Source organism: Misgurnus anguillicaudatus, chromosome 2, assembly GCF_027580225.2.
Source record: "Misgurnus anguillicaudatus chromosome 2, ASM2758022v2, whole genome shotgun sequence".
In the NCBI taxonomy this organism is placed as follows: domain Eukaryota; kingdom Metazoa; phylum Chordata; class Actinopteri; order Cypriniformes; family Cobitidae; genus Misgurnus; species Misgurnus anguillicaudatus.
In genome coordinates, this window is record NC_073338.2 from 33652338 (window position 1) to 33673043 (window position 20706).

Here is a 20706-nt window from a genome sequence, read left to right on the forward strand (position 1 = left end):
ATCAGGATGGCTATTCAGTGCAACATTATTTGATTCCATCTAACAGACAGAAGCAGATAGTGTAAGTGCCCCAATCTGTAGACAGGAGTGCAACTAGATATTATTTATTTGATTATTAATCAGTGAAATAGGTATTAGTGAAAATTCTTAGAGACCTAGTCCATGTTATGTATCCGGGTGATTCTCATGAAATCCAGACTTAGGGTGCTTTCACACCTGCCTTGTTTAGTTCGGTTGAATATTACCAGAGTTTGATTGCTCAATTGGTGCGGTTCGTTTGGGCAGGTGAGAATGCAGCAATCGAACTCTGGTGCGCACCAAAAGTGGACCAAACAAGCGGACCGCGGTTCGTTTGTGGTAAGAACACGATCCGAGATCAAGCAGACCTAACTGCAAAAGTACTGCACATTTTGGACTAAACCAGCTGCCGTAGTAAGCTGCGCAGTGCATTATTGGATGAGGAAGTGTTTGTTGACAGTTTCTATTAGCAATATCAGCACACTGACAGATCGCGGACAACCTGGAGTTGCGAGGAGGTGCGGGCGGAACCTCAGAAATTTGATGTCTTTGTTTTCAAGCCGCATCCGTGATTCATATTGAAAATGAACGGTTTGTCTAGAGTGCTGTATACAAACTATGTATAACAACCACGGAGACATAATTACAGCGCGCAGCCGTCTGTCCATAGTGTCTGCTGTATTATCCTTCTTTTTGTTTACTTTCGGGATTCCGTTGGAATTATGCGCACGTTGATTCTGACCAATCGAGAAGCAGTTTAGGAAATACGTTCAAATACGCGTGGCCAATGAGTGATGTTGATCTTATCACATGACATAATTTTGGTTCGTTTCAACTGGTGCGGATCAGAGTAATCAGTGTGGTGTGAAAAGGAACCAAAACTGCAAAAAAAAAGTTACAATGTATCATGTTTTGCGTTTGGTCCGGACCAAATAAACCGAACTACAGATGTGAAAACACCCTAAGAAGGTGTCCAGCATAAGATTTTTTTAAAAGCCCTTGAAGCCACTTTTTTGCGCATATAAGATTAAGGTCTGAACTTACTATAACCATTATTTTTAGAGGATTTAATATTTTAATATTATCATTATCAAAAATTATCATTACCACAACCTGATATTACATTAAATATATGCATTTACAAACTCATGTTTTGGTAATGAGAACTAAAAAGTTGTCTAGGTACTATGACAAACAAAATTTCAACTTTTATCTGGAGCATAAAAATAAGAACTGCCTACCGGTAGCCATCTTGAGTGTCACAGTCAATTATGTCCCTTCCAAAAAAAAAAAAATGTTAGTCCTTGAGGGCTTAAACAATGATTGAAAATTGTTGCGGAGGATGAGAACATTTATATTCCTTATTATTGTCTCTACATTTACCAATGATCACCAAATACCACATGTTTCTTTACTGTAAATGTTTATAGTATAACATGCACTGAAGCCTTTTATTTTTTAGATTTTTTAATTATAAATATTACCATGTCAAAGAACCAAATCCAGTCATGGACACGTTGCGGTAATGAAAATGTTCCCCTTAAATGTGGAAAAAACAACAAAATTTGTTTGTACGATGTCATTTAAAATCATGTGCAAAATAGTACACAAAAAGATGTTTGTAACTCTATGCTTCTTATTTTGATACTCTTACTTTGCATTTACTTGTTTCATGACACCTCATAAGTTTAATTTCGCAAGAATCATCCATCCGGAAGGTAGCACACTCTAAAAAGAATGTGTTTGTTTTTTGTGTTATGCAAATATTTGTATCTTTCAGAATCTATGGATGGCACTAAGTGATTTGTTCAGTATGTATACTGTTTTGAAAAGTGTTTGGTTGGTGACTGGAAATACTGTAATGCGTTGTTATGAATAGTGTTAAGATATTAAGGAGATATCAATTGTGTACTGAAGCAAAATATCAACAAAATATATGCTGAAATAAATATGCAGTTTGTTAGTGTGGGTAATATTCATTTACATCAGCCCCCAAAATGAAGTATAATTTTCAGTAAAGACACTTGCAGTATTCACAGCTCTTGCATGGGTCCTATTAAAAACAGCACAACACCTACAGTAATAACACTCTCCTGTCTTCTGTTTCCTTCCCATCTGCCCTCATAAGAATTCACAGACTCTGTAGATATTTCGTAATCAAGCTTCTGTAGGTCATGTACTGTTATTAGAAGCTCTGAATAATTGGGATGCGCTTCTTTTTAAGACTGTGTGGCAAAAAATAAAAGCTTTTTGTCTAATTAAGAGTTTGCAGGACCATCAGCAGGGGATGATGGGAGGCCGATGGGATTCAGCTAATTGCTGCCTGTTCCGTTATGGCTGGTACATCCGATCGCGCTTCCTTCGTTAGCTTTGTACATCATGCGCACCGTGGGCCACTTCGGTCAGCACAGCGATTTGCGGGGAGTCAGCAATCTCAGTAGGGCCCTTAATCGACTATGCCCTGAAGCCACTTCCTCCTACAATGCAAATGAAATCTCATTTCTTCTCTCTGCACTAATTCGGAAGAGATATCTATTTTTAATTCACGTCTGATTTGCCTGCGGCATGTACACTAAGACTAACTTCAAATTTTTTTGTCTTCAATCTATATTGCTTTACATAAGGTCCATGGAGTGTTTGCTAAACATTAGAAAGTCTGGATTCAAGTCTGAAGGATTGCTGGTCTTATACAGTACGTTTTATGGCGATGACGATAACTTTAAAGATTAATTTTTAAAAAGTGAAAATAGTGAGAATAGCGAACTCCAAATCACATCTATAAAGCTATCCAGCCTGATCTCACTATTTTCTGCAATTTCTGCAAGTGATTTAGGGGGTTTGCACACCAAAGCTTTAAACCATGGCTGAAAACACCAGGCGGACGTCGAATGCCATCTTTTTTTAGTGGACTGCCAGCTTTCTTCAGCTGGGCGCTTTGGTTGCTGTGATACTTTGTTTATCAGTCATTGTACGATGCGCCGATTGGTTGTTGTGATATTTGTCCCGCAGGACAGCCGTTTGAGAACTGACATTGAAGATCTTTTCCGCGGAAAAACCACAAAGCGCCGGCTTTCAGTGCGAAACAAAAGCTAACTACTGTCTTTTTTGAAAAATGTACAAAATAAACATTTTGGTGTGCACACCCCCTTATGCTGCATTCACACCAGCACATAAGCGCGGCACGGTAGGTGCAATTCCGCATCATTTGCATGTCTAGTTTGCGTGAATTGAGCGTTGCCGCTGCAAACTCTTGAAAAATTTGAACTTTCGTGGAAAAAAGCGTTGCGTTAACCAATCAGGAGCTTGCTTTAGTAGTGACGTGATTACAGAAAACGACCGGAGTCTCAGCGGAGTCCCAGAAGCCCCTCCCATGATGTGAAATTCCGCACGAATGAAGCGAGTAAACTCAAAATGTTCAATGGGCAAACTAGACATGGTAGACGCGAATTTGACGCCTCAAACATGGCTGGTGTGAACCCACGGTTAGTGACTAAGGTGCAGTTAAAGTTGCAAAAATCTTATTTTCATAATAACCAATGCAATCTACCAAGAGCAGTACAAATTAGCATAGGGTTTAAGACATACTTTTTTTGGCATTTCACGAGTTCGCATTAATATGTAATCGATAGGAAATGAGAGAAAGCATATTTGGCGTGCAGTCCAAAGGGGAGGGCTCTGAGCTTGGAATTTTAGCCCGAATTCAAAGTACTTCCCCCTCATTAAAGCAACACTATGTAGTTTTTTTAACCTTTAAATAATGTCTCTAAAATTATTTCAGTGATAGAAAAACTTTTAACTGGACAAATTGTACTGTTGCTGCAACCTGAGCAGCCTCCTAGCTGCTACAAGCACACTCTGAAAGTGGCGTGGAGGGTAGGAAACACAGCCCCGCCCCTCCCCATGCCTGCAGAAGAGTGTCTGATACCAGGCACTGTTGCGCTTTTCAACCACATGGGGGAGCTGTAAGTCATTTTTACATGGAAACTACATAGTGTTGCTTTAACTAGGATAGATGAAACTAGCTGAGAGTCAGGTGATGGGGTGGGGTGGAGGAGGGATGTTGCAAAAACTGTCACGGACAAGAGGTGAGGGATGGCTATTTAAAGCCACCTCTTTGCGCTGATTGGTTGGATCACATGACCATGCTCCTCCCAAACTTAGTTAAATAAACGTCATTAAATAATGGTGCAAATACCAGTAACGTGACGAGCACAATCCTAAATCCTGTTGGGTGTTTTACTTAAATACTCTTCTCCTATAATTTTTGCATCTGAAAGGGAAACTCCTATACGAATGCATATGCAGTAAGGTTAGTTGCAAAAATAAATTTTTCCAATGCTAATTTTTCACTGCATGTCTTTAGTAAAGAGGCAAAATATGTGTTTGCGCTGGCACAAGCTGTTAGTAAATCTGGGCTTTCAAAATGTTAAATTGCAGCATGCAGGCACCCATTGTTTGTGTTCATAGAATAAACTAACTTTATTGTCCAGTGATGTGGATACAAAAATATTTATGTTAACATAAGGTTTGTACTTGTACAATGTAATTAGATTGTTAATAGCCAAAATACTTTGTAGGTGTTTTTTGAGGTGACTGTTTTATGTAGTGTAGTGCTAAAATATTTCCATCATTTGGTGCACTGTTCAAATGTGAATGTAATAAAAGTTACGGCAGTAGTAACGAGTCTAGGTAGATTTTTTCACATTGAGAAAAGTGGTCCTCCATAATCCATCGCTAACTTAGCAACTGATCTAACTTCATTATAGTATGTCATAATTTATCATCCAGTTAATGTCCTGACATGTAGTGTTTAAATAAACCATCTTAGTTGACCTTTTTTTAGAAGTGCTTCAAAAAGTAGTCAATACCAGGGTAGCAATCATGTGTCGTTCTGTAAGTTTGTCGTTGCTCTTCATATCCCACTATCTTTAAAGAGAAATGTCAATCCATTCGTGCCTTTTCCAATGTTGACATTTCCAGACAGATTTCTGGTCTCTCTTCCATATGTTATTTATTATGTGAAGCATAAGCTGTACTTTCAGATTTACTCTTGAGCGGAAGCAAATCTGCCTCCTCCGTGTTTGCTCACTTAGGACACAGATACTGATTTTGCTTTCAGGCTCTTTTAGCAAGAACTCCTGCAGCCTGTGGGTGTTTATTCAGACAGCTCCCAGAACAGTTTTTACTGCCCACAGCTGAGGTATGTTGGACTATGACTGATCTGAGTAATTAGGGCAAATCCTATTGTATTTGTTCTCATTTTCTTCTTCATTATAAAACGGTTTAGGCATCAAACTGAGACTCTGAACAGAGTTGGATGGTCCCCAATCCCAGCTATTACTAAGACACACACACATCCAAGATATAATAAACAAATTTACACTTTTGCTCCAGAGCTATATGGGCAAAGCACAAATTCATCTCAAGTCACCTAAAGTTTACATTTATACCACTTTTTTTCCAAACCAACCTAGAATTCATTCAAGGTATACATTTTTTTATTAGTATGTTCCCTCGCATCAAACGCACAATCTTATGTGCTGCTCACAAAATGCTCTACCAAATGTGCTATAGGAACGTACAGTACTGTACATGTATGTATCATTTTACTTGTTAAATGGTTTGTTTGCTGAAAATTTATTTCAGTTGTGAATGTCTGAGACACATTTAGGGCCCTATTTTAACGATCTAAACGCATTGTCTAAAGCGCACAGCGCAACGTCTAAATGTGCGTGTCCGAATCCACTTTTGCTAATTTAATGACGGGAAAAATGGATTGTGCGCCGAGGGCATGGTCGAAAAGGATTGGTCCTATTTTTTTTAATGAGTAATGGGTGTGTTTCACTTTTATTGAAATATTTTATTAAAACCTTTAAAACCCGTTTTCTTTTAGTCATGGAAGTAAAAAAGCACTTTAAATGTATGGCTATCCAATATCATCAAAAATAATTTACAAGTATGTAAGAAAAGGTTTGTACTGTAAAAATACTTTATTTGTAACAAACAGGAGATAAAGAATTTACAAACGGCTCTCCGCACGTTTCAGCACTTGGACAGCGTCACAAGTTTTTTTTTAAGCATTACTTAAATGTTTCTTATCTCACCATATCCACAGGTACAGAGTCATCATATACAATAAATCCGTGAGGTAGCATTTAAAAAAACATTTAAAAACAGATGCATTTGTTTAAAGCAAAGCATTTATTTACTTACCAGGCTACAGGTGAAGCAGCTCTTTGCGCCTTCTAACGTCTCATAATTAGTCCTCATTTATGTCCAAGAGACTCAATAATAATCTTTTACATTCAATCCTTTAATCTTTCATATTTAAAAGCGTTTTTGTGCTCCTGCGCATTCATGTGTGTGATAAGCAGACCCGCGTTGTCATCCCGTTTAGGCGCATATTACTAATGCGCTCTTTAAATAACAAAAAAATATATTGCGCCATTGACTTTAGACTTTAGAGCAGGTTTTTGTTGGTCAATGGCATAGTCTATTTTAGTTGCCTCAAAATAGCAACGCACCACCAATGCGCCTGAACACACCTCGTTTTCAGACCAGAACGCCCATGGGTGCAAATGCATTTTCTATTTAAACAACGTGGCGCTAAACGTGAAAATAATAATTGGGCAGGGGGAAAACTAGCAAAAGACACATGCGTCGCGCATTGCGCTGCATGGCGCCGGGTGTAAGATAGAGCCCTTAGACTCTTCACAAAAATTAATCATTGTGTAATACACCCATTTGCTGTAGTATAGGCAAAATCCCAATTATTCAACAAAGCATCATGGCATCTGATACATGCGACATTTTTCACATCATGGGGCAACTGTGCTCAAGTAAGATAAAATTTACCCCTTAAACAAAATCAACAGGCTCCATTGTTTCAAATATGGCAATTGTGATCACTTTTTGGATTTTTCTGGACCACAACAACCCTGTTGTTTTTCTCATTTAACTTACACTGATACTTGGCACACCAGAATGGAAGAGATCTCAAGAGTCTCTCCTGCAGCTGTCAACTGTACCGAAATGTTTCTCAGCACTTAAACGAGAGGTTTGGAGCGATGCGGGAAGCTCATGTGGTCCACAAGGACCTCGACTGCTTCCGGCCTCATTAAACATTATGTCAGAGAAGCAGCACCTGTGTCTTCTATGACCTGCGGCAGAGCTCCATTACCAAGAGAGAGCATAGGATGCCATAGGAGATACATGCAAATGCCGCAGCGCAGCCTGCAGAATACATGACGCCATTTGTTATTGTAAATTCTGTCACAACGGATGCTCTCATCCGGGACAAATTACGCAATGAATGCTGCCTGCGCTTCTCGCATAATATTGATTTTAAAGAGTGTTACAAAAGGAAAAGAGGAAATGTAACTGTCTCTTTAAAAAAAACGAGATGCGCCTGATTTCCAGAAACTCCTTATCCTCTAAGAAGGTGTGGGGGGGGGCTGTGCCCTTATCAACTGTTCAAATGTCAGTGGGGCCTTTATGTCAAGTTGGAATAATTCATGGAAGCCATAGACGGATAGAATGGATAATGTTTGGCATGAATGTTGAGATGTGTGGGAGAAAATGGATAAATTGTAAAAACTATTAGCAATTCAAGGTCATTCAATGACCCCTGAATTAGTAACCACTGCAATTATATACATATTTATTATATATACATATACGAGCACCTTTTCTTCATACACATTTTCTTCATACCGAGAGCCTCTTCTTTTTATTCTTTTGTATTCTCCTTTAAGTATTTCTTCTTAAACAGAGAATAACTTTTGTTCAGTCTATTTCATAGGCACTTTCAGCCTTGTGCACTTTAGAAAATTAAGTTTCTGAAAGGACACTGTTTATGCTCTCGCTAATTGAATAAATTAATAACAAATGTTATTTCCACTTCTTTCTTTCTAACACTCTGTAGTGGAAATGATTATGGTAGAAATGTCATGGACACTTTTATCAAATGCCAAATTATGTTTTGTTTGATTTTGCATTCTGTGATAGAAATGACATTTTATAAATGTTTGTATTATAATGCAAGACTTTTTAAATTTCAACCCCTTTATTCTGTTCAAAATTCTGTTTTTCTTTCTTCTTTTTGCACACATCAGATCTCAAGCATACTCGCACTTTACAAGTATACAGTATACTAACCTTTCCAAATAGCTTTTATGGCAGATTTACTAAACAGGGCAAATTTGCATGAGAGCACAATTTTTAAAAAAGCAACGATATAGGGTGCTTTCAGGACATGGATTTGCTTAAGCCAGGAATAGGCCTTAGTTTAATTAGAAATATAACTAGTTTTAACAAACATGCCTTACTAAAAACATTACTTGTGTGCATTTTGAGGCTAAACAAAGGGCACTGATGTATTTTAAGATATGTCAGTGCAAGTTGTTTTCAGTTTAGACAGCACTTGAAACTCCTACAAATGCATACCCAATAATGTCAATTGCAAAAACGAACGATTCCACGCTATAGACTGTAAAAAAAAGATGGACGAAGTGATGCTGCTTCCTTCCATTGTAATGGATTGAAGCCAAAAATGCCCGACCATGAGCGCTGCCATGTTATGTAAAAATGTCGGTTTGGAGCCAGGGCATGCGCAGAAGGAATCGTCCACACCCAATTAAACCACGCCAATCATAACAACACACCCCTTTCTATAGCATCAAACTACTAGCTAAAATGAAACTGATCACAAAAATGAACAATTGAACATATATCAGCGTGATAACAACTACCTTAAAGGACCAAAACCATCTTTCAAACAATTTTATTGGAAGTGTAAATATTTTTATTTATTTATTTAAAGCCGAGTCCAGTTCGTTTGCATGGAGAGGGCACAGTTTATTACTTGTACTGCAGCCAGCCACCAGGGGGCGATCAAAGAGATGTATGAGGCACACCCGGTCCACGCCCTTTCAGCGCACACTTTTACCGTGGGTTCACACCAGCCACGTTTGAGGCGTCAAATTCGCATCTACCACGTCTAGTTTGCCGCTTGAACATTTTAAGTTTACTCATTGAGACATTCACGCATAAATTCACGTCAGTGGAGGGGCTTCTGAGACTCCGCTCGCCTGTAATCCTGTAATCACGTCACTACTATAGCACGATCCTGATTGGTTAACGGGGCGCCAAAGTTCAAATTGTTCAATTCGCGCCGTTCGCGCGTCTAGTATAGCGCCGCGCTAAACGACTCATTCGCGCCGCAAAACCTCCAGACACGCGTCAGCGCATCTTTACATTGACTCGCGCTTGACGCCTCTACCGTGGCTGGTCTGAATGCAGCATTTCTGCGTCTCTTTTGGAAATCCTTGCATAGTTTTTAACGGCAAAATACTAACTGACAGTTAGTAAATTTGGCTCTAAAGCCTGGAGTATAGCCTTTTTTTGTGTACGCGAGCATACGCGCACGGTTAAATGCAAAGCCATGTACACAGACATTCGATATGGTGCATTGTGACAAAATGCAATGCATCTCCTGGCCTACATACTACTGATGCGTGGGCCGTTTCATAACCCGAGAAATAAAAGTGAAGATGAAGGACGAGGTGCTAGAGAAATTGGTTGGGAATTTATTAATAGATAATACAACGCTGCTTTGTAAATGTTGAAAATGTTTATCATTATCCTATCTTGTATCATCTTGTGATTATATATATGACCATACTTGTTTCTATGGTTCATAAGCTTACTGTATGTTGTTGCCAGTTTACACGGCAATGTAATTCACTTTAGGCTGAAATAAAGCCTGTTTTTATTTACATTACAATGCATAGTATGTCTATTTAATGGTCGTGGGTGCGGGTTGTAAAAATAGATACACTGTAAAAAAAACCCGTAGAAATTGCAGCTGGGTTGCCGGTAATTTACTGGCAACATTTTGTTCAAAGTTAAATGAACACTAAACAATTTCAAGTCTTTGTCTTTACAGAGTAAAACCAAAAAAAAACAGCATCAAGCAAAACATTCTGGGAAACAAAATATGAAGCAAAAAAAAGAAAAAGGTTGATGATGATTTCTGGTTACCAGACTGCTTTGGATGAGGCTGTTATTGTATAGTTTTATTCTGTAAAGATCAATACTTGTTGATGTTTGATATTTATTTAACTTTGAACAAACTCTTGACATTTAATAACATAAATGTAAATCTGCGGTAAATTACCGTAAACCAGCTGCAACAACTTTGTAATTTCTACGGAATTTTTTTTACAGTGTACAGTGGTGCATGGTGGGACAAATAATTTCGGGACCCATGGGTTGGGAAAACCCTGCACGCATATCACTACTTCACACATTCTCCTGTACACGCATGCGCGACCTAAGCGGACTAGGTGCGCACGGTTACAAAAATCTGGCAGTGCATATACAGTAAGGTGACCAGATATTCCCGTTTTCCGGGGACAGTCCCATTTTTTTGGTGTTCGGTTCTCCATAAACCCACAATAAAAAGAGGAAAACATTCAAAATGTTTTTGTTCCTGATTGTAAATTCATAGACAATAACAAATAAGATTTCAAGGATATTTTAATCATTGACCAAGGACATGTTCCTACTTGTCATTTGAAAAATCGGGTCACCTTAATGTACAGTGAAATTTGTGTCATGCACACTGTAGGCGGACATTCGCATATGCGTAAAAAGTAAAATATACCTTTAGCTGTAGTGTTTAAATTGTTGGTCTGGGGGAAGATGACGGCAGTTGTTGAGAATTTTTTGTCAAGAATTTGTGTTAAACTAATATAAATAATTTTCACAAAATAAATATTGAAATCGTTAATGTTTATTTCACTGTTTAAGTTATAATTTTTTTAATTGAAATTTTGATTTTATAATAGAGATTCATTTTTAAGACTAAATGTCTTTTTGTTTTGGGACAAAGGTCAAACAATCAAATCTGTACATTTTAAAGGCATTTGAAAGAATAGTTAAAAATATTCAAGAGTTTTTTATTTAAGGTTTTAAATTTTAATATGTACCCCATAGTGTTCGTATTCTGAAAAACATAAAGTTAGGAGTGTTCAGTTTGTTTCACGAGTATATTTTGGTATTATTTACAAGACACCTTGTCTGTTCTAGACCAGTAGTTCCCAAATTTTTTTCATTGGGGCCCCCCATCCACATATACAACATTCTGAGGCCCCTCAAAGCTTTACATCCATTTTTCTTTTTGATCTTGCCGTTACATGGACAAGCACATTCAGATGGAGAGAGCAAAGTTGAAGTATTTATTTTACATTAGAGAATATCTTAACTACCTTATCTTGGAAATGTGTTGCATGATTTTTTTTTATAAAGAAATTCACAAAATTATTAGTGGAGCATTTTATGCACCTTTTGTTTGAGCTTAAATCATATCGGATCCCACCCCCAAGTGGTGCCTGGACCCCAGGTTGGGAACCACTGTTGTAGACTGTATGGTTGTGCTGATACATTCTGAAAATCAGTCATGGACTGTGTTGATGTTTCCTCTCTGTTGCACGCAGCCTCTGAAGATGCACTGCAGCAGTTGCGCTCTGGTCACCAGCTCAGGCCATCTGATCGGCGGGGGGCGCGGAAAAGAGATCGATCGCACAGAGTGCGTCATCCGAATGAACGACGCGCCGACCGCCCGTGGTTACGGGGTGGATGTGGGTCATCGCACCAGCCTGAGGGTCATCGCTCATTCCAGCATGCAGCGAGTACTTCGCAGCCGGCAGGAACTCCTCAACTCCAGTCAGGACGCGGTCTTCATCTTCTGGGGACCCAGCAATTACATGCGGCGTGACGGAAAGGGTCTGGTTTATAACAACCTGCGGCTCATGAACCAAGTGCTGCCCAAACTCAAGGTCTACATCATCTCCTGGCAGAAAATGTTACAGTTTGATGATCTTTTCAAAAGAGAGACAGGCAAAGACAGGTAATGGTCTCTTTATGGATTTTTTTACAGAGCCAATTTGAAATTGCATTATTTGATAAGAGGCCAATTTTAGTGTCCGTAATGATAATGTCCAGAAACAAAAGCTAAATGTGCGATTATTCACTACCGTAATAATACCTAGAGTAGAAATATTTCTCTTTTTCTGACAAGTAGACCAATTTAAATGGGTCTGCAGAATGCGATAAGCTGAGGGTGTGCATTTACATGATTGAGATACCAGACATGTTTATTAAAGTGCGTCATGTCATAATTATTCATGGCCTATTTTTAGTTTTAATAAGGTGTTATGAGGGAAAGATAATTTTTTGTCCTAGTATGAAGTGTACAGGGCTAGTCTTCTTCCAAAATTGCCTGAACTCCAACTTCTTTTTCCCCATTCAGCTCCAAAATCACAAGGGAAATCAGTTTGTAGAGGGTTCTAGATTTAAACATTAACCTCAGATCTCCACTTCATCAAAGAGAAAAGGAGGTTGGTGTGGTGAGAACATGGGCTGGATCTAATACTATCCTTTATCTGTAAAAATGACTGTAAAAGTACCATACTTTATTAAGCGGTGACTGTCATTCATGTGTAGATAGTGTTGCGGAAAGCATGCTGAATAAAAATGAATGCGAATAATAATCATACTGTACACAGTGGCAGCTCATGACTGCTCATCCGAGGGGCGCAAATTCAAAGTAAGTGTTCGGAGTGTCATGTGTGTTGCTTGTGTTTTCAAAATGTGTGTTTGTTCCGTCATGTGAACCATGTGCATCACGTGTTTTCTCAAAATAAGTGCCTGCTGCACACGCGTCAAAACCGTTCATGACAAAAAAGACGTTCACAAAATAAACACAAGACACTCCCTGAACACTAAACTCTGATTACACATGAGATTATGTGAGTATCTGGCAAACACGAGCGTCTCTTTTATCATAAACCCTTTAGATGCGTCTGCAGCAGGCACTTATTTTGACAAGACACATGATGCACATAGGATATTTACATATTTCGAAATTACGAACCACAAACATGACGGGCTACATACAACTTTGCATCAAGCGCCCTCGAAAAAAGAAGTCGCCAGCCGCCACTGACTGTACATAATAAAAGTCGCAAAGTGGTGGGGGGATGCTTCTCATTTTTTACATCAAAGGCTGTGTCCAGTCAAACTGTAAAGTAGTTTGCTGTAAATTCATTTTTACAGAAACATAAATCAGACAGATGTCAACATGCACATGCTTTAGTACATAGCCCTCATCCCTACAAGCCATGATGAATCATTTTAATATAGAAAACCCACTGAGAAACACAGTTGCATGTTTGTATAGGTTATAGATATGATGGGAAAATGTGATGTGCTGTTAGCCTGTATTTTTACATTTCACATTTTCACATGAGCAATTCAGCTCATTCTCATGAATTGCGTATAAATAGCAAGCCATTTGAAATGTCTTGCAATACATACGCCAAAGTCAAATTTTGCGTGTATATGATATGCCAGCTCTTCCTGTTCACTTAATAGCATCTTTTCGTGTCATTTTATGTATTGGTTTTTCTTTTTTTGTACCATTGGGTTGGGGTTAGAACGACTTTCTGTTACAGAAAATGACATCTTAAAGCTTACATAACACAAGCTGTTTCTGCATTTCTGATATTAATCTGGAGTACCTATAGAGTACTATTACATCCTTTATATCTCCAAGTCTTTAGTTTAATCAGATTTATAAAAGAAAGATTAGCTTTACCAAATCTTTCCAATAACGTACGAAAAAATGAAGAAGGAGGAGTTACTACCGCAGGAGGAGCGAGTACGAGTCATGCAACACTATACAACACTGTTTAACTTATGATTCACCAGAGGTGTATAATACTTAAGTATTTTAGTTACATTTTCCAAGCATCTATGAGTGTTTGTCTTGGGAAAAAATTTACTTTTCTTTACTAAAAAATGTTCACTACATTCTAAAGCATAGAATCATACTGTGTATTCATTATATATTGCATATTAAAATTGATTTAATGCCTAATTACATAAAAATTGTGTACTTTTACTTTCCTGAGTAAAACTAAGACATTTTTTTTAAGTAAAAGTACAAAAAATTACTAGATGTTTAATGTACTTAAATATTAAATATAAACCAAAAACTTGAAATTATGAAATGTAGTGGAGTAAAAATTATGATAATATGTTTTGGAATGTTTGTTTTCCAAAGAAAAACACTAATAAAATACGAATAATTGAAAATTTACTTTTATCTAGAAAGTAAAAATACTTAAGTACTATACAACTCTGTGATTCACTACATGTTCGTGTCATTTATATAATATGCACGCGCCTATTTCCAACATAAGACAGAAGTCTAACTTACCGCGTGCAACTCATGACCCAGTTGGGAAAATCCAGCGCATCAAACACACACGCAAAACTCCGCTGCTACCCCGGATAATACACTATATCCATTGTTTCCATAAGGCTGGTTTTCTTCTCCTTACATTCAAAAACACACTTCTTCTTTCGTGCCATTGTTGAGTTTTGAAATTAAACAAAGTTTGTCCCGTGATGTGATGTTTGTAAGTTCTAGCGTCTCCCGCTGATTGACGGGTGGGCGGGGTTTCCGGGGGAAGTGCCCATATAAAGAAGTGATACGTATGGCGAAGTGCATTCGGCACAGAAATATTCTGTAACACGCCCAACTGCTTTTTGACACTTTGCCTACGTTTAGCATGAGGAAACAACTCTATAACTGTGTTAATAATGCATGAAATACCATTGAATCACCCTTTAAACACAAAACCTAATTCTTAAAAATAGACAAAAAAATTAAGAAACCTATACCTTAAATTACATCTTATAACCCAAATCTAACCCCAAGCGACAATGGTTTAAAAAATAGAAAAAATGTAGAAACCAATACATAAAATGACACCAAAAGATGCGTGATATTAAGTGAACGGAAAGGGCTGGCGTATCATATGCACGCAAAATTGGACTTTGCAAAAGGCGTGTATTCATATGCAATTCATGAGAATGGGTTGAGCAATTTCTTAAATTCAGGGGGAACACTCATTGTGATGAGCTCTCATTAGTCTGTTTCTGTCTGCCATTGCTCCTTTCTACGGAGTGTAGGTCTCCTTAAAACTCTTTGGAGGCTCATTAGTCTGAAATTCAAACATTACTGCTGATGAATTAGCTCTGAATGATACATGCCAGTGTTTTGTAGCTGCGGTCCCTCATTATCACAGCGGCCTTATTTCATCTTTTATCTGTTTTTGCGCTTTTATGCTCCGAAGTGGCAATTAAAAGGGGAAATGAAAGAGCAGATCATGCCAAGCTCGTTTGACAAACACCTGCACGTGTGAGGTGCCAGTCAGACTGGGGACGGATGCCTGCTGCTGTTATTTATTGATTTGATCAATCTATTCACCCCTTCGTGTATACAAACATTTTAAGAGCTGGTTTCTGTTGAAAACATCAACAAGATATTTCAACACCACTATTGCTTACAAGTACAAAGTTGAACTCTTACATTGTCATGGGAAATAAGGTTGGGAACTGACGAAGAACAAAATGTAAATGGTAAAAGTAACAAGCAAGCAAACTGGATTTCTGACCCAATTAATCGTCTTCTGAAATCAAAGTGAATCTCAGCTTATGAATATTAATTAGATCAAACCAGCAATACATTTTAAAGTAACACTTACATTTATGCATTCAGCAGATGCTTTTATCCAAAGTGACATACAGTGCATTACAAGATATGCATTTTTATCAGTATGTGTGTTCATTGGGGGCGAACCCATGACCTTTTGCACAATGCTCTACGAATTGAGCTACAGTTCAAACAAAGCTGTACGAAAAAACATACAAAAGAAGAATCTGCTTTGCATACAAACAAAGCATATGTGCCCCATTATATCATCAGAAGTCACAATAGGCCAATTATATAGACATGCTCATTATTTTCTGTAAAGTCTCAGCTTTCAAATTATATCATTGTTAATGTTGTTTTGATCGGTTTCATTGTGCTACGACAAATTGTTGTTGCTGAATAGTCACACGCACAAACACAATACAAGTTTTAAACATAAGAGGGTGTGCATTGAAAGATAAAGTGCAGCTGACTGAAATGGGTCATCATCTCTCGTGGGTCATAATGATGGAGCAGGTTGCATATGCTGCGCTTTTGAAAGTGAATGGTGTTAGTGTCGTAACAGTCATGTCATGTGACCTTATTAATATCTAATGTGAGATGGCACACACTTCAATGTTAAATTAGGCTTTTTATCTCAGTCATGATGTACTGGCGCATTTTAGGAGGGACATAAAGACAACAATGATGATAGATGCAGTAAATGTGAATGATACAGCTGTTTACAGATTATTACCCACAGCGTTTTTTTTAGTTTGAGTCTTGGCCTAATAATAATCTAGGAAATGATCCAATTATTTGACAACAGGGCAGTAAATTCAATATAAATTGCTTCTCAGATATTGCCCATTCTTTTCTCCTCAAAATTACTCATTAAGGAATCATAAATTAAATTTTAGGATCAGTTGTGAGTCTCTAATGGAAACAGATATTATTCAAGTACTCTTGGTTATATCAGCAAATATTTGATGCTCTAGTTGGACTCCAAGTAATTCACAACGAGAGTGCCGGGTCGTGTATTGCAGGTCAATGTAAATAGTCATGCGAGTTTGAAAACACTTGATAGTCAGGATGCTTTGTGTTTGCTCTGTGGTTTGGCAGTGGTAGTGTGACAGACAGCCCTGCGGCACAAGCACACAAACCAATGTTCCTGCATTTTGTTTTCCTTGACTTAGCAACACTGTTCTGCCCTTCCAGTCAGTGCAATTTGTTGAGCCTCATACGAAACACTGTTTTTTTAGAGAATCAGGTCTGTAAATGTGTGTTTGTGTGTGTTCAAAGGGTTTGAAGTAAATATACAGGGAGCAATGTTTCAATTTAAAATGAACTTGTTTGAGACAAATGTTGAATCTTTCAACCTGTATGACTGTTTAGGTCATTTGTCCATTCCCTTAAATATTGTTTTCTAAATTAACGCCTCTTCCAATAGCAGGTGAAACTTAAAGCAGAATTCCACCCTAAAACAACAGTACGCTCCAATACTATATACCTTTTGCGAGTCGACGTCACAGTTACGTCACAGTTACGTCACGTGCGCAATGTGGTGGCAGAAAAACAGTGGAAATGAAGAGACACGAGTGAAACGAACAATATAACTCACTAGAAAATGTTTTGTTGTGCCGTTGAGTGTCAGAATAGGAATGCCAAAATAGATGACCTTCATTTTTATAGTATACCATTGTCGAAGACCATTTGAAGATTAAACGTAGGTGTTTATGGTTGCAATAAGCCGTCAACCGGACAGACTGGAGTGATGAAATCATTTGGAAATCTTTTAATAATTAGAATAGAAAATAATTAGAGAAGATATCCGGTGTTCTGTCGAAGTCTGTTCCCTCTGTGTGTTTCTTATAGCGTTTTTATCACATTACGTTTATAATTTATTTAGAAAGATTAAAGATTTGAGTTCATAATATCAATAATATTACCATTTATTAAAGTTTTCATATTTTTTTCGTTTTTTATTACTAATTTTTACCTTCTATCTTAGCCTATGTCTTCTTCCTTCTTTTTCTAAATTATGATTTTTACTTATAAATATATAAACATAGCGCACACACACACACACACACACACACACACACGATGTAAAGTGTTAATAATATATAAACAGGCCTATACAAATTAATTTGTATGTAAACATAATAGTTTTAGAACAAACACGTAGGTTATAAATATAAGGAAGATATTGAAAACAGGAAAATTATGAAATATTTAATAAATTATATTATACAGAATACATGATAGTATTGCTTTTATAAGTACTTCAGCGATTCAACTGTAAAAAAGAATTGATTTACCAATAAAGAACAACACATATACATTACATACATGCACACATATCAGTAGCCAAGCCATTTAAACTTTTAATTTATTTAAAAAATAAACGTAACTTGGTGAAAACGTTATAAGAAACATCCATAAAAATCCATAAAAATCACAGTTTAACGCTAAAACACTTCACACCCCTATTGCGGTGCTGTCACTTTCTGCCACCAGTTGGGCTCCGCCCACAACAAACGTCATCTCTGTTTGCAAACACGCAAAAGGTCTATATTTCATCACATATATGTAGTTGATTGTGCTACCATCAAATGTACTAACTCCATATAAACAATTAAAGCTTTTAACTGCAACAGTAACAGTGATTTGACGCGTCGTCAAATCACCGAAACAAAAAAGCACGACTACATATTATAAACATTCTGAATGGGGGCGGGTCTTGAGGCGAGATGATTGACAGTAGATGATATCGTTATTTGATTGACAGCTGCACAAGATGAGCTTACGTTAGCTTGCTTTGTTCGTGTCATGAAAACAACAACATGATAATAACTTTCTACGTAGTATGTTTACCGTAGTTACACAAAACAAGCAACAACTAAGCCAAATTGAGTCAGCGGGAAAACTGTGTTGAAAACGGTAATCAAAGTCCTCCTGACGAGAAAGTGCTGGCTGCATATTCTAATTTTCGAGTAATCTGTTAGTGCTGTGTCAACTGAGAGTCGATATAAACAATTAAAACTCCCGGTGGCCTAAATTTGTTTTCCTTACATCCACAAACTGCACAGGTTCTAGTCATCTTTAATCAAGGGTTTTGGTGATTTCCCCTTCAGAGACGGTAAATGCAGAGTTTACTCTTTGGTTGGGTTCGTCTGCTGGCTAAGTTCAAGTTGACTTGAGAGCAGGTTGAGGGGCAAAAGAAGCTACTAGTTTTTTTCGACTTCATGCGGCGCCGCAAGAATCGACAGCCGATTCGCAAAATCATACGTAGGAGTTTGCTTTTAAATCGCTCTGACATCATCCGGTTGTCGGTTCTTGCGGCGCCGCATGACGTCGAACAACTAACCCGCACTGCATCGATCAGTGGTTAGTGGGTGGAGCTAATGACTTTGCGCAGTGCATTCTGGTTAAATGAAAATTCTGCTTCTACACAGTATCAATCTAATTTATCGATATCGTGCAAATTTCTTTTTTTCTCATGTAAAATGCAAAATTGAAATAAATTACCCATGATAACAGGCCAAAATGTCTAGGGTTTAATTCTGCTTTAAAGGGACATTCCACTTTTTTTTAAATATGCTCATTTTCCAGCTCCCCTAGAGTTAAACATTTGATTCTTACCTTTCTGGAATCCATTTAGCTGATCTCCGGGTCTGGCGCTACCACTTTTAGCATATCTTAGCATAATCCATTGAATCTGATTAGACCATTAGCATCGCGCAAAAAAAATAACCAAAGAGTTTCAATGTTTTCTTATTTAAAACTTGACTCTTCTGTAGTTACATCATTTACTAAGACCAACGGAAAATTAAAAGTTGCGATTTTCTAGGCAGATATGGCTAGGAACTATACTCTCATTCTGGCATAATAGTCAAGGACTTTGTTGCTGTAACATGGCTGCAGCAGGCGTAGTGATATTACGCACTGCCTGAAAATAGTCCCCTGCCATTGAAACTAACCAAGGGGACTATTTTCGGTCAGTGCGTAATATCATTGCTAAAAGTGCTAGTGCCAGACCCGGAGATCAGCTGAATGGTCGAAACGGTAAGAATCAAATGTTTAACTCAAGGGGAGCTGGAAAATGAGCATATTTTCAAAAAAAGTGGAATGTCCCTTTAAGCTTGATTTATAGTTCTGCGTAGGACCTATACCATAGCCTCTATGTTGTAGGCTATGCATCAATTTTGATTCATACTTCTGTGCGATTGTTCACATAAACCTGCAATTATCAATTAAACGTAACTTGTTTGTCCTAATAAGCTGGCTGCAAAAAAACAAACTATGAGGTCGTTATTTTTAGGGGACGGTCTTGTTGAAATGTATGTCCAACGTTATGAATTTAATGCTTAAATAGAATCTCACGCTTGAAATCGCTAGACAAATTTAGTTTTGCTGTTGTCCACTGTACCATTATATGAGCAGTCAACACAAACACACACACACTTGTGTAAGAGCTATTTATGCACTTAAATTGTCAAAGGAAATGCTCCAGGAAATCCATTGGCAGACTTTCAGGAATCTTTCCTTTAAAGATGATTTAAAAATCATTTGCCTCTGTTGTTTTAAGTGGGAAAGTGTTGAGATTTACTCGAGGGTGGGAGTGAATCGCAAACCCAGGCATTTTTATTTGTCGACTGATGCAGTAAGTTTATGCCTTTGGGTGAGTCTTTATTCTCGGATGGTTTTTGAGACTTTAAGCTAAATTAACTGTCAGCCTTACAAAGTTTTTAACAGCGAGCCAAACAATTCGTTTACTCTTCAAGTACAGCTTTAATTTCAAAACTTGACTTGTCTATACAGTAAAGAAGAATCATATTTCATTTGGTTTTTATTTGTCATGTGTCTACCATAATCAGATTGGTGGCCAGACGTAGCTATTGTATAAACCCAATTAAAAACTTTAAATGCCAAGCTGAGAAACGAGCCGAGTACTGGACCAGTATGTAATAATTCACCATATTTGCGCACTATGGTTATAGTTTTGATTAATTCTATTCATATATTCTACCACATGCACAACAGAATATTGACGTGCCAGCAGCCAGACTGTAGATGCTTTGTTGTCAGTGGTAATTTAATAGTAATAAGAGGCTTCTAATCAAACACTTCCAGCGCTGTTG

At 37.6% G+C, this 20706-nt stretch overlaps 1 protein-coding gene across 2 annotated transcripts in view; it reads left to right on the top strand.

Annotated features, from left to right (window-relative positions):
* The window catches only part of st6galnac5a (ST6 (alpha-N-acetyl-neuraminyl-2,3-beta-galactosyl-1,3)-N-acetylgalactosaminide alpha-2,6-sialyltransferase 5a), a 75770-nt gene that overhangs the window by 50427 nt on the left and 4637 nt on the right, over positions 1–20706 (top strand). For both annotated transcript variants that reach the window (XM_073853992.1, XM_055202798.2), the window contains exon 3: positions 11517–11929. In XM_073853992.1, coding sequence (XP_073710093.1) covers positions 11517–11929 — 413 coding nt within the window. The remainder of the gene's footprint in view (positions 1–11516; positions 11930–20706) is intronic.